The sequence below is a fragment of the Lagenorhynchus albirostris genome, chromosome 19 (genome assembly GCF_949774975.1).
Source record: "Lagenorhynchus albirostris chromosome 19, mLagAlb1.1, whole genome shotgun sequence".
In the NCBI taxonomy this organism is placed as follows: domain Eukaryota; kingdom Metazoa; phylum Chordata; class Mammalia; order Artiodactyla; family Delphinidae; genus Lagenorhynchus; species Lagenorhynchus albirostris.
The window spans coordinates 16,220,246-16,235,073 of record NC_083113.1 but is presented as its reverse complement, the minus strand read 5'-3'; the positions used below and the strand labels follow the sequence as shown (position 1 = coordinate 16,235,073).

At 38.2% G+C, this 14,828-nt stretch overlaps 1 protein-coding gene across 4 annotated transcripts in view; it reads left to right on the top strand.

Annotated features, from left to right (window-relative positions):
- Positions 1–273: 273 nt before the first annotated feature.
- LOC132510373 (zinc finger protein 14 homolog) overlaps positions 274–14,828 on the top strand; it is a 139,492-nt gene continuing 124,937 nt past the window's right edge. Inside the window, exons 1-4 of one of the 4 annotated variants that reach the window (XM_060132370.1) lie at positions 274–1,058; positions 10,329–10,401; positions 13,611–13,737; positions 14,041–14,136. In XM_060132370.1, coding sequence (XP_059988353.1) covers positions 10,393–10,401; positions 13,611–13,737; positions 14,041–14,136 — 232 coding nt within the window. In that variant the 5' untranslated portion in view covers positions 274–1,058; positions 10,329–10,392. Of the gene's footprint in view, positions 1,059–3,595; positions 3,710–6,998; positions 7,040–10,328; positions 10,402–13,610; positions 13,738–14,037; positions 14,137–14,828 lie in introns of those variants that run through there. The other 3 variants (XM_060132367.1, XM_060132369.1, XM_060132368.1) reach the window with 3 other exon arrangements.

Here is a 14,828-nt window from a genome sequence, read left to right as displayed (position 1 = left end):
ATACACACGGTGATACTCATTTAAATTATCAATGACACAGACACACACATACAATTCTGTTCCTGCCCCTCTCTACTACCCCCAACACCCTAAGTCACACACATCCGGGCTTTCGTTACTTGCCTCCTGTACAACCTGCCTCACCGCCCCCTCATTCTCCTCACTCCCCGACTACCACAGAGAAATCAGTAAGTAGCACAGAACAGCATCAACCCCCTTCGCAGCATCGGAAACGCATCCCGTTTTGTTTACCCCTCCCTGTTTCACGTTTAGCGATTCCTCCCCCTTCAACCTCCCCAATATCTTTGCAGGTTCCTGGTTTCCTCCCCTTTGTCCTCCCTGACTAGATTTGGGTCTCAGAAGCTCAGGTCCCCTCTGCACTGAGGAACCCACAAACCAAACTCATGCCCGAAAAGCCAAAACGGCGACCCAGGATGCCTGCGCACTCCTTGGGCGCAGTGACACTCCCAGAAGTCTCCGGGGTGTGACCAAGCGCAGGCTGTGAAGAATCAAGACGAATTTCAAACGACCCATCCACCGCTTTTCCTGCTCCCTAACTACATTTCCCATAAGGCTCGCCTGTGCAAATTATCTCCCTTTGCGGACTAGTTCTTTTCTTCCAGAGCCTGTTCAACTCCAGGGGATAGTAGGGCGGGTCCGGAAAGTCCATTTTCAAACGCTTCAGAGTGAGCTTCTTTGGGAGTCACGGCCCGAGGCTGAGCCAGGCTCCGTGAGGCCTCCGATGCGCGGTTTGATGACGGAATGCAATCCTTTCGGCTGGGTCGCAGCTGAGCTCTGACAGGAATCCGGGCGGCCGGCGGTCATCTTGCTCACCACTGGGACGTCTCTGACTACACTTCCCAGAGGACTTATCGGCAAGAACGTTATTCTCGCTTGAATTCAGCCTCATAGTCACGCGCTGGCGGGACCCTCAGGTCTGCACGGGTGACTGTTCCAGTCCTGTGGAAGGTTGTGCTGCTTTGGAAGCTTGGAAGACCTGAAGGGCGGAACCAGAGGAGAGGGCGGGACAGGAGCCTCGGCTTTGTACCGCTGAGGGGGTGAGTTTGAAATTGTGTGATTGTGTCTGTGTAGTGGTATGTGATGAATGAACGCGTGATTGTGTCTAGCTGTTCCTGTAGTGAGCGTGTGTGTGATTCCAGTGATAATAGTGTGCAGCACAATCTGAGAGCCTGTGACTGTGCTGGTGTGATGGGATGCGACCCAGTGATGTGCGTGTAATCACGTGCGGCACTGTATGTGGGGGTGTGAGGAGGTTGTGACTCGGTGGATGTGATAGCGTTTGTCCCCGTAGAGGGGTGTGACTGTGGGCTGCAGAGTACACGTGGGGATACCTGTGGATACTGTGTGGTTTTAATCTGTGGTTAGTGTGATTGTGACTGTGCGACCATGTGCAGGTGTGCAGTGCCTGTGACAGTGCCGGTTGTCCTCTTGGTAAATGTGTGATTGTGCGTATGTGACCATTTGAGGCCCTGAGTATGCGACCCTGTTGTTGGGTTGTGGGTTATCTCTAGTTGTATGTCACCATGGTGATTTAAGTTTGTGTGTGATAATGTTTGTGTGACTGGCTAAATGTATGAAGTTTTTTCGCTTATGTTTACCTCTTTAAGCATTATACTGTAGTTTCCCCCCCGTTTTTAAACTTTATATGAATGCTGCCATACTGTCTTTTGTCTCTTACTTTGCTTATTTGTACAACTATGTTTTTGAGAATTATGCATATTAGATCTAATAGTGGTTCATTTGTTTTCCTTGCTATATTGTATTCCATCCTTTAAAGTATACTACTATTATTCATCCCTTCTAGTAATGATGGACATTTGAGTTATTTCTAGTTTTTGGCTTTATAGGCTATGCTGCCAGGAGCATTCTTTACATAGGGTACACATGCATGATTTTACCTACCAATCGAGTTGCTAGGTCATATATCTTCCACTTAACCAAATAGTGCCAAAATATTTACAAAAGAGGGTGCCAGATTTATATTTGCACAGCAGTGTTTGAAAAATCTCATTGCTCCATGTCCCTACCAAAACATGGTTCTGATAGTTTTTAAAAACATTTTTATTACATATAGCACATATACAGTAAAGTACACAAATCTTCAGTATACAGCAATAAAACAGTTTCCTAGATCAACATAAAGAACTTTGCCAGCACCCCAGAAGTTTCCCTCATGCCCCTTCCCAGTTATTCCTCTCCCGGAATCAGTATTCAGAATTCTATAACCATTAATTAATTTTACCCATTCCTGAATTTCATATATAAATGGAATTATATGGCATGTGTTCTTTTATGCCTGGCTTCTTTTGTTCCACATTATGTCTATGAGATTCATCTATGTTGTTGAGTGTAATTGTACTTAGTTCTCATTACATTTCGGGGTGTACTGCAATTTATTAATTGATTACACTGTTCAGGGACATTTGATATTTTCTAATTTGGGGCTATTACGAATTGTGTTGCTGCCATGAACATTCTACTGTGGTTTTGGTGAACACGTAAATGCTCTTCTCTTGAGTAAATATTTAGGAGTGGAACTGCTAGATCATTGGGCAGGCATGTTTAATGGATACTACCAATATCTCATGTTGTACCAATTTACATTCCATCCAGTAATGTATGAGAGTTTCAGGTGTTCCCCATAGTCTCCATTATTTGAAATTATCAATCTTTTAACTATTCTGGTGGATGTGTAGTGGAATTTCATCACAGTCTTAATTTGCATTTCCCTGGTGTGTAATTATGTTCAGCACCTTTTCATATCTTTATTGGCCATTTGAATATCCAATTTTTAAAAGAGTTCTCTTGTCCTTTTAATTTTTTTCATTAAAAAAACTTTTTATTTTCATATTGTAAACATAGTGCAAAGAATTCCAATATACTCTTCATTCAGGTGTCCACAGTACAATTATGAAAACCAGGAAATTTACCCTGATACAAGACGTTTGCTAATTTACAAACCTTATTTAAATTTTGCTAATTGTCTTATCAGTGCCTTGTTCTGTTCCAGAATCCAATCTAAGTTCCCAGATTGATTTAGTTGTCTTGTTTTGTTAGTCTCCTCCCATCTGACATAGTTCTTTAGTCCTTTTTCTCTTTTATGACCTTGACACTTTTGAGGAGCACTGGCCAGTTATTTTGTAGAATGTCTTTCATTTGGATTTGTCTGCTGTTTCCTCGTGACTAAATTTAGACTATGCATTTTTGGCAAAAAGATCACAGAAATGATGTTGTGTTCTTCTCAATGTGTCATATCAGGAGTTATATCAGTATATCTCATTACTGGTAATATTAACTTTGATCACTTTGTTAAAGGTGGTGTCTGCCTGGTTCCTCCTTTGTAAAATTACTGTATTCCTCTTTTTAATTAATAAGTATCTTGTGGGGAGGTGCTTTGGGACTATGCAAAACTACTGTTTCTCATTATACTTTCACTCATCAATTTTAATATCCATTGATAATTCTTTTTTTTTTTTTTGCGGTACGTGGGCCTCTCACTGCTGTGGCCTCTCCCGTTGCGGAGCACAGGCTCCGGACGCACAGGCTCAGCGGCCATGGCTCACGGGCCCATTCGCTCCGCGGCATGTGGGATCCTCCCGGACCGGGACACGAACCCGCGTACCCCGCATCGGCAGGCGGACTCTCAACCACTGCGCCACCAGGGAAGCCCCACTGATAATTCTTATCTGTAACAATTATTACTGTGATGTTTGCCTAGTGGTGATTTTCCATCATTCCTTCTACATTTATTAATTTAAATTCTAGTGTAAAGAAGAGTTGTCCCTTAATCCTCATATGTTTGTTCAGTTATTTATTTATGAACTCATATATATGTATATATATATATATTATTCTATGAGTTTGTAATCTATTATTGTTACATATTTTGTTGCTCAAATTGTCCCAGATTTGGCCACTAGGAACTCCTTCAGTTTGACTTCTGTGTCCTTTCAACATGCCATTATTTTCTTGAGCACTGTCTTACTTTCTGGCACCAATATGTTCCAGGCTTGTATTTTTCTCTCCTCTAGCCCTGGAATCAGCAATTTCTCCAAGGAGCCCTGGTTTCTTTTATTGGAGAGTGGATTTATAAACCAAGCTCTGGGCACTTGGTGTGCTCATTTCTACCTGGGTGTAATTCCTCTAGTTCCTGGCAACGGACAGAGCTAGAAAATAAGCAAATGTATATACACACATCTCTATCTATCTATCTATCTATCTTTATTTGTATATATTTAAAAACCACCAGTTCATACTCATACTTTCAATTCCAGTTCAATACCATGGGATTCTGTCAAGAACTGTGAAGTATCTGAGATTTTACCCTACTTATAAGTTAAAAGTTAGCTTGGGCAGCTTCATGGATGCTGGTAGAAGACATGAGATTTTGAGTCAGAGATGAAAGTTTGCTGCTCATTGTGGTAGAAGTAGCCAAAGTATCAGTAGTTTCCTTGCACTGGTTCACTTGCACCCATAGGGTGATGCACAATACACAGGTATTTATGTGTTCCCTTGAATTTAGGGAACCTGAATCTTTTATAATGGGTAATAAGCATGCCTGGCTTTTGCTCTAGAGAGAGACTATCTCTGTCCTCCAAGGCTGTTCATTATGTAAACATCTTGCAGAAATTATCCAGAATAATAGCACTTAGTCTCTGATCTGGCAACATGTGCAGAAACATGCAAGACTCATGGAGAATTGTCTTCCTTGAGGTTTGGCCATTTCCTTATTTGTAACTCTTTTCTCCAACAGTGAGAAACCTGCTTCTTAGTATCAATAATATTTTTACACATATCCTAGAATGTATATAAAGTAGTTGCAGAATTGCTAACCCATACTTGTGTAAAAAATAAATGTACTAAGTACAGTAAAGTATTTGTGTGCAAATTTTGTTCTTTAACTTAAACTTATATAGTCAAAACTGTTTCCAAAGTTACTCAATTTAGTTTTCTTCACTACCCTCTTCAGTATAGTTTTGTTACTCATTTTTCCTACATTTAGCTTTGTGTGTTACACTTTGGGTTCCTTCACATCCTGGTTGATTGTAACATGTCATAATATTTTGAGTATGAAAACATTAACATGGTTCCTGCCCACTTCTTGTACATAATCAGTCTCGTTAGTTTCTGTTTTTATCCTTCTGGTATTTCCTTTGCACAAATGAGCAGATACAGGTACTCTTTTGAATGACCTCTTTTTTTTTGCATTAAAGATAACATATTCTAGGTACTCTTTTGAACATTGCTTCTTTCACTTAATGACATATCCTGGACATTATTCTACTGCAATTCAAAGAGATACTAATAATTCTTTTTTACAGCTACATAATATTCCAGTATATGGATTTAATCCTAGTTTATTCAACCACTTTCCTATTGTGGGCATTTAGGTCAATATTTTACTACTAGAAATAGTGCTGCAATGAATACTTTGTATATATGTATTTTTGTATTGCTGGAGGTATATCTTCAGAGTAGAGTCTTAGAAGTGGGATTGCTGGGTCAAAAGGTAGGTGTGTATGCAGTTTTGTTAGGTATTGCTAAATTCTCCTTTAGAGCTGTTGACCAGTTTTCATTCCCACTTGCAGTGTGTAAGAGTGCCTCTTTCTCCCTACAGCCTAGGAGCAGAATGTGTCCTCATGCATGCCTTTTGTTTTTACCAATCTAATACATGAAACATAGTATCTCAGTGTTGTTTTCTAATTTCTTTAATTATGAATGTGCTTGAACATTTTAAAATCTTTTTTTGTGATTGCCTATTTATATCTTTCCCCATTTTTCTAGCAGTTTTTTAGCGCTTTGTCTTTTAGGGTTAGTGTTTTTTTTATATCTTGAAAAGAAATCTTTGATTATTCCCAAGGTCTTGAAGATACACTCCTATGTTTTCTTTTAGAAGCTTTATAAATTTATCATTCACATTTAAGACTATGATTCATATTGAATTAATTTTTGTGTATGGTGAGAGGTAAGGATAAAGGTTATTTTTTTTTTCCATTCAAGTACCCAGTTGTTCCACCACTATTTTGTTGAACATACCATCCTTACCCATCTGAATTGAAAGGAGCTTTTATCATAAATCAGGTGGTATTATATATGTGGCTCTCTTTCTGAACTGTATTCTTTTTTACTTTTTGTCTTTTGGCAGTACCACTGTCTTGAAATCTGTAGTATTAATCCGCTGACTTTTTTTCTTTTTCAAGAAATCAATTTCCTGTAGATGTTAGAATCAACTTGTTAATTCTCACCAAAAAAGAAAAATCGTTCCTGGGATTTTGTTTGTGTATCTATTTGTTAATATGGGAAGAATTAACATCAATATTGCATCTTCCAACTATTAAATATGGCTTATGTCTACATTTGTTAAGGTCTTTAATTTCTCTCATCAGTTAGCTATGGTTTTCAGTGCACATCTTTTGTAGATTTATACCTGGGTATTTGACATTTATTGTTGAAATTGTAAACAGCATTCAAATTTTGAAAAATTTCCAATTGCTGCTAAAAGTACAATTGCTTTTTGTATTTGTCCTTGTATTTAGCATCTACAAAAACACCTATTGTAGATGCTATTTATCAGGTTGAGGGAGTTCTCTTTCTCATTTGCTAAGACATTTTTACATTAATGAGGGCTGAATTTAGTTAAATGTGTTTCCTGTGTCTATGAAAGGATCAAATGTGGTATTGTTTATTATTAATCTGGTAAATTATGTTGATTTTCAAAAGTTGAACCAACCTTTTATTCCTGAAATAAACCCTACTTAGCCATAACGTATTACATTTTTCCCCCAGTGGGTTAGATTTGCTAGAATTTCTGCAAGTGTGTTCATGAGAAATATTGGCCTATAATTTTCTTTTCTTCTAATGTCTTCATTAAGTTTTGGTGTCAGGCTTACATTAGCCTCGTATGAGTTGGGAAGAATTCCTTATGTTCTCTTTTCACTACATTGTAAGACTACAGTTAATCCTTAACTTTGGAACAATTCACTGATGAAGCTATCTGGGCCTGAAATTTTCTTGTTAGGTAAATTTTAAATTATGGAATCAATTTAACTTTTCAGCTATTCTGTTGTTTCTGATTGTTTTGTCAGTTTTGCCATTTTTTCCAGGAATTTGTCCATTTCATCTAAGCTTTCAAACTTAAGAACATAAAGTTATTAGTATTCTCTTATTATCTTTTTAATGTCAATACTATCTTTAATAATGTTTCCTTTTTCATTCCTGATTTTGTTCATGTTAACCCTTTCTTTTTTATCAGTGCTGTTGGTAATAGATCTTTCATTCCTCTGGGTACTATCAGTAATTTTTTCCTTTCTCTTTGGTTTTCAGCAGTTTGACTCTGATATACTTTGTTGTGGTTTTGCTTTTGTTTTGTGTGTTTGTTTTGTTTACCTTCTTATCTATTATTCTTCAGGTTTGCTGAGCTTCTTGAAACTCTTATTGAGACTTTTAATCAATTAATCTATTCAAATTTTTAAAAAAATGTTTTTTAAATTAAAAAATTTTTTTTCAGATCAGTCTCCCCCATAGGCTCTTTTGTTGTTGTTTAATTTTTTATTTTAATTTTATTTATTTATTTTATACAGTAGGTTCTTATTAGTCATCAATTTTATACACATCAGTGTATACTTCTATTCAAATATTAATTCCTCTCCAATCTCTTCTCCTTCTGAGACTCCACTTAACGTTTATGGTAGATCTTTTAACTGTGTCTTGTGTGTCTTTTATACTCCTGTTATTTTTTTTTCTCCTGCACTTCATGTGGATATTTTTTGTTGGCTTGTCTTTGAGTTCAGTGATCCTGTCTTCTGCTTGTCTGATCTCAAAACCATGCAATGACTTCTTTGTTTCTTAATTTGCCAAAATTTTATGGATTTCAATTCTGTTTAGTTTCTTCATCTTATCATCCATTTGCCTATCTTTTCCTTGGTTACCTTTAACATTTTAATTATAGCCATTTAAAATTATTTGTTTGCCAACTCCAGTATCTAAATTGTCTTTGGTTCTGCTGATGTTTTCTGTTTTTATCTCCTTGCATGTCTAGTAATCTTTAATTGTATGATAGATATTGTGTCTAAAACAACCATGGGGACCAAAGCCAGCCACTACCTACTTCTAGCCTTCTCATTATATAAGAAAAATTAAACTGCTTTTCAGATCTCTATTACTAACAGACAACTACAGTTCCTAGCATACAGGAAATTTTCAGGGTAATACTGGAAATATTTAATACATTACATTCTTTTTAAATTAAAAGAGGTGTGTTATTTAGAAGAGTGCAAAATTCTCAAAAATTTTAAATCACTTATTAGATTGTAAGACTCTCTTCTGTGTAGTGGTATCTTTTGGCAGTGCTCCATGGCCCAGGTGTGGTCACGTTGCAAATATACGATGGTCTTGGCCACAGAGATTGTTGGCTTTAAAAGGGAGGAGCAGATCCTCCAGATGCAAGAATTCAGCCTGGGAGGATACCATCTGGGGCAAAGATGAAGAGGGTTGGGAATGTGACAAACATAGTATGGAGTTACTGAAGTGAGATGTTTCCTGCCCATTCTGCTTGGAAGGTACAGCACTTGAGGAAGTCCCTTTAAAATCAGGGAAAGGCCAGGAAGAGAGACCAGAAAGGGGGACTTAAAAGTGAGGCGTGGGCTTCCTTGGTGGCGCAGTGGTTGAGAGTCCGCCTGCCAATGCAGGGGACACGGGTTCGTGCCCCGGTCCGGGAAGATCCCACATGCCGCGGAGCGGCTGGGCCCGTGAGCCACGGCCGCTGAGCCTGCGCGTCCGGAGCCTGTGCTCCGCAACGGGAGAGGCCACAACAGTGAGAGGCCCGTGTAACGCAAAAAAAAAAAAAAAAAAAAAAGTGAGGCGTATAGCAGAAGGAACTCTTTTCAAGTCTTTCAGGATTACTGTTGATTCTTTAGTATCAACAGTGCCCTCCACAGTCCCCCCTTCTTCTTTTAGCACAATACCTGGCATGTAAGAGGCTATGTGGTTTTTAAAAATACTAAGAACTTAGTAAGTAGTAATAATAGTTATTTAAAGGAATGCTTTCAGGTTTTAAGGAAGAGGCATTTGTGGATTACTTTGGTTTTCATTTCCTGGAATGTGTTTACCTGTGGGGGAATGCAGTGAGTAACTAGGGGTAGAAGTAGCCATTAAATAATTCATAACATGATACCATGGTGTTACTTCCTGAGTGGTTTTACATGAAATTATTGACAAATTGTTTGATGATCAAGGAGCTTGGTATATATAGAGGATGCTCACTGCCTTTTACACTTTTATAATGCTCAGTTTATTACATTCCTATATCCAATAAACAAAAAACCACAGATTTTCTTGAACATTTAAACATCGATGACAAATTCAGTTACTCCCCTTAAACAGTTTTAGACTTCTATTAGTATAGAAGCACACAGAATATACACAATTATTATGAATTTTATTACTATACTTATAGTCAAAAGCTATTCTAAAGCATCAGTGATGTGGATTTAGTCCATTTCTATGTTATTTCTGTAGTTTTTAACTCCTTTATATTGTTATGCTAATTTTAATATCTTCCTCAAATTACTGTAAATTCTGTAAAATTACTTTGCTTTTCTGGATTTCAGTTTTCTTAAGTCAAGGCTCATTAACCCCAAAAGTCTTCTCAACTAGGCAAGATTAGAGGATCTGGTTTATCAACTAGCTGTTTCTTGGTCAGGACTTGGGACCTGATTGTACAATCCAAGATCATTGAAAATTGGTTTGACCAATGTATATCCAAATTAAAATGCATATGATCAACTTTTAGGAATTAATCATTCAGAATTTATATACAGGTAAAATGATATATGTACAAGAATATATATCACAGCATTGTTTGTTATAGTGAAAGACTGGAAACAACCCAAATGATCATTGGCAGCAAATTGGTTGAATAAATTAACGTGTATCCATTTAGTATAATCCAATGTAGCTAAGAGAATTATGTACCTCTGAATGTACTAGTTGGGATCTGGTCCAAGATATATTAAGTAAAATAGTAACAGTGTGTATAATATGCTATAATTTGTACTTTTAAAAAGTACATCTTTGTGTGCATATGTGTATATATACAAGCTATGTTCTCTAAGCCATGTCAAGTTGTCCAGATCTATCTGGCTCTAGTCAAAGCTTGAGGTTTCTGGAGTAGGGGATAATGAGAGATTTGCCCATTCTTCTCACTGATATCCCTCAACTGTTTGTGTGGAGTGAACAGAGGGGAAATGATCATTCTGGGAGCTATGAGGCAAGTGGGATCTTATATAGCTTCTTTTCATCTCCTCCAGCTCTGCCTTTTTCCAGAAGAGGAACCCAGAGGAAGACTGGTCCTTTTCTGCAAATATCAAAGCCATGGCTCAGGTGAGATACTGTTTCTTTTTGCTCAAATAGAGTCATTTTTACCCAATACGTGTAAATATTTGCTTTCCTCATCATGAGCTTTTAGGTGTTTTAAAAAAACAACTTTCAGACAGTTTAGTTATAAGCAATGCCAAAGTTCTCTTCCTCTTGCTCTAAAGAAAAGGTCTCTAATAAGCCAATTCAAAAATTTCTCTCTTGGTGGAAATATTTATAGAAAAAATAAGTGGTTAGATAATCATTGTTGGAAAAAAAGAAGGAATGTCTGGTTAAAGATCTTTATATTCTTAAATTACAGATAACTGTTAGAGGGCTGAGGGGTAGCTAACAAGTTTCTCTGAAGGGGTCTTAATCAGATTAAAATCCATTAGAAAATTGCTTATGGAGTTCATCAAGTATCTTTATTTGTTCCCACAAATTGTTAATTACATAATGTAAAAACAGTCTGACTGAGACCAGGTTTGGGAGAAAGTTTTTTTCACTGGTTAACATGGTCCCCCTTCAGGAACCTGACCCCTATTTCCTCCTAAACAACCCAGTGCCCTCACAGTCCCCCCTTCTTCTTTTAAACAGTGTTTACAAATCCATTTAGTAAGTCCTTCAGCACCTTCTCTCAGAGTTGTGTCAGAAATCTTGGTAGAACAGAAATGTTTTTTCCATTTGTCAATCTAATTTGCTTTGGACAGTGATTTGATAGGATGGAGATGGGTAATTAGGGGCACCTCATACGGAAAACCCCTGATCATCTCCACAGACCTAGGTTTTCCAGTAAGAAAGTATGTGGAATGGTTTTGTTTGATTTCATTCTTAACACACAAAAATATCTCCTATGTATGAGACTTTCAGGTTTGAAGGTATGACTGGTGGTTGGTACAAAGCTCTGACACCCCACGAGATCATCCATGATAGACATCAGTAATGCCATTGTGTGGAACTGGATCACATTCTGCCAATTTCCTGTAGTTCAGGAACAAAGGAAATTTACAGTTGAGCAATGGGCGGTTTTAGGTGAGATTGGGCCAATGTTGGAAAGGTCTTTAAAGATCACCTTCAGCCTCAACATCTGAAAGCAAAGGAGAAGTTGTCATTTATGTTCATATTATAGAATATTATTCAGTGAAAAAAATATGCTTATGGAAAGAACTTAACAAGGAATAACTTATTATACAGTAGTGTGACATTAGAATGGATCAGTCTTGAATTATATGCAAATTTAAAATATTTTTTAAAGTCATATTATACATGTTCAGAAGTAAAGTAGTGCTATTTCAATTTGGCTCCACTACCAGTTCCACTCCCAAAAGGTAGCTGCCCTCAACTCTTGAATATTGATAATCAGTTTTACTCATTATCTCCTGATAATGAGTGGAAAGGACATTATACTTACATATTGCACCCTTCATTTCCTCTGATTCTGTTATTATATCACAATTTTTGGTTAAATCAATAGTGTACACATTCTTAGGACTGCAAATATCACTCACTGCTGAGCCAGCTCATGGCTTTTTTCTGTTACAACCTTTCATTTTTCCTGGGGTTAACTGCTTTCTTCCCCCCATTTTCTTAGTTGTCCATGTATTTATATCCAAAATCTCCAGAATCACTGCCACATGCCAATCAATATGTTTTCCATCTGGTCAAACACATCAATTCCTTTTGAACATGCATCCCTATTCCCTTTTTCACCCTGCTCCCATCTAGTTGCTCTCTAGGTCTGTTTCCCAAAGATTTCCCTTCCCCCCCCCCCCGGGATTTTCCTTCACTGTTCTCCCATGTTAATTCACTTATTTCTTGAATCCCATGTCTTCCTCTTTTCTAGTTTACTCTCTGATTTTGGTGGAGCACAGCCTCTGGTAGTTTCCTAAGAAATTGTGCTGAGTAGTTCCATATCTAGGAATTTCTTTTTTCAATTGTCACAACAGAATGAAAATTTGGTTATAGATTTCTAGATCAGAATTTCTTTTCTTCATCAGCATATTGAATTGTTCTTACCATTTCTTGTTTATAGAGGTTTTCTTAAGAACCCCATTACCTCTCTGGTTCTTTTTTTTTTTTAATTTATTTTCAATTATTTTTTTGGCTGCGTTGGGTCTTCGTTGCTGTGCGCAGGCTTTCTGTAGTTGCGGCGAGCAGGGGCTACTCTTCATTGCAGTGCGGGGGCTTCTCGTTGCAGTGGCTTCTCTGTTGCAGAGCATGGGATCTAGGCGTGCAGGCATCAGTAGTTGTGGCACATGGGCTCAGTAGTTGTGGCTCACAAGCTTAGTTGCTCTGCGGCATGTGGGATCTTCCTGGCCCAGGGCTCAAACCCGTGTCCCCTGCCTTGGCAGGAGGATTCTTAACCACTGCGCCACCAGGGAAGCCCCGCCTCTCTGATTCTTGATGGCTTTTGTCCAACCTGCTTTTAATGTCTTCTTTTTATCCCTTATTCTGAAATTTTACTTATAGCTATTTTGGAAAAGACAGTCACATATATTCATAACATATTACATGACAAGCATTTGCTAGTTGTTTGTGTATACTATTTCATTTAATTAGGAAACTCGTCTTGGCTGGATTTTGTACCTTCCCAGACTTACTTGGATAATGGAAGTGTCCCATTATACACAGGCAATTTCCTTGGAGGAAACAGATGACGTGGAAGCTCAGTGATTCAGTCCTGCTTATTTGTTTACAGTCTTCCAGATGCATCCCAGACATTCAACCCCACTCTGTATGCTTGCTGGTTTTCACTTCTTCTAGCTTTATTTTAATTAATTCATTTATTTTAATAAATAAATTTATTTATTTTTGGCTGTGTTAGGTCTTCGTTGCTGCGTGCAGGCTTTCTTTAGTTGCGGTGAGCTGGGGCTACTCTTCCTTGCAGAGCCCGGGCTTCTCACTGCGGTGGTTTCTCTTGTTGCAGAGCACAGGCTCTAGGCACGTGGGCTTCAGTAGTTGTGGCACGTGAGCTCAGTAATTGTGGCTTGCAGGCTCTAGGGTGCAGGCTCAGTAGTTGTGGTGCACTGGCTTTGTTGCTCCACAGCATGTGTGATCTTCCCGGACCAGGGCTCGAACCTGTGTCCCCTGCATTGGCAGGCAGATTCTTAACCACTGTGCCACCAGGGAATTCCCTCTTCTAGCTTTATTTTTTTCTTCTCTCTTTCCATCACAAAAACACTTATGTTTATTAATCCAATCTAATTTTTAACAATTTAACATGGTTGTTGTTCCAGGAGTCAGTGATGTTCAGTGATGTGTCCATAGACTTCTCTCAGGAGGAGTGGGAGTACCTGAATGATGATCAGAGAGATTTATACAGAGAGGTGATGTTGGAGAATTACAGCAACCTGGTTTCAATGGGTAAGGATGTCCATAATAATTCAGATTCTGCCTTGAGAAGGTCTACTTCTTCTGGTGTTACACTCACCTACCTTTCAAGTAACCATTTGGATTTCTACAGCTTGTTTCCAGAGGAATAATTTTAATACTGTAGAGTTAGAAAGAGGAAGCTGCATTGAGTTATGAGGGAAGTTTCAAGTCCTCTGTTATGTTTCATAAATCTGATGTATCTTTCTTTGACTCTTTCTTAATAATGAAGGGACTGGATTTGAATTCTGGGACATTCTCATCATAAACTTATCTCATTACTTCTTTTGTAAGCAGGACATTCTATTTCTAAACCAGATGTGATCTCCTTCTTGGAGCAAGGGAAGGAACCCTGGTTGGTTGACAGAGAACTAACAAGAGACCAGTGGCCAGGTAAGTGAGGCATGGCAGGTAATGACCCAATTGGTCAGTGGAGAGACTGCACCTTTGAGATGAAATCTGGGAAGCTCCCCTTAAAAACTTTAGGCCTGTTGTGCAAAAGTAAGCCTTTTCAACATGACCTTTCAAATGATCTTACCTTTTCCCCTTAACACACTCCACCTGCTCTTCTCCTCGTGTACTTCTGTCCCAATTCTAAACAGCTGGTGCCCTCCTCCACATTCTCCAATAATATTCCTTTCTTTCCAAATTTGGATCTACTTCCTTATCAGCTTCTCATCCTCTTTTGTATTTAGTCTTTAAAAAGCATCATTGTTTCCTGAAATATTTTTTTTTCTACATTACCAAAGACTTATTTCCTTTAGGATTTTTAAGATACAGTAGCTCATACACTCATTGATTCATTCATTTACTGATTTTCTAATGTGTGTGAGGTACTCTACTAGGTACTGAAGAGATTAAAAAACAAATAAGCAGGAATTCCCTGGTGGTCCAGTGGTTAGGACTCCATGCTTCCACTGAAGGGGGCACGGGTTCGATCCCTGGTCGGGGAACTAAGATCCCTTAAGCCGCATGGTGCAGCCAAAACTGAAAAGCAAAAAATGAATAAGCAATTTCAGAATTTATAGCTTAATAGGGATATTATATATAACTCCTAAAATGTAGAAGCACCATAAGTGAGGTTA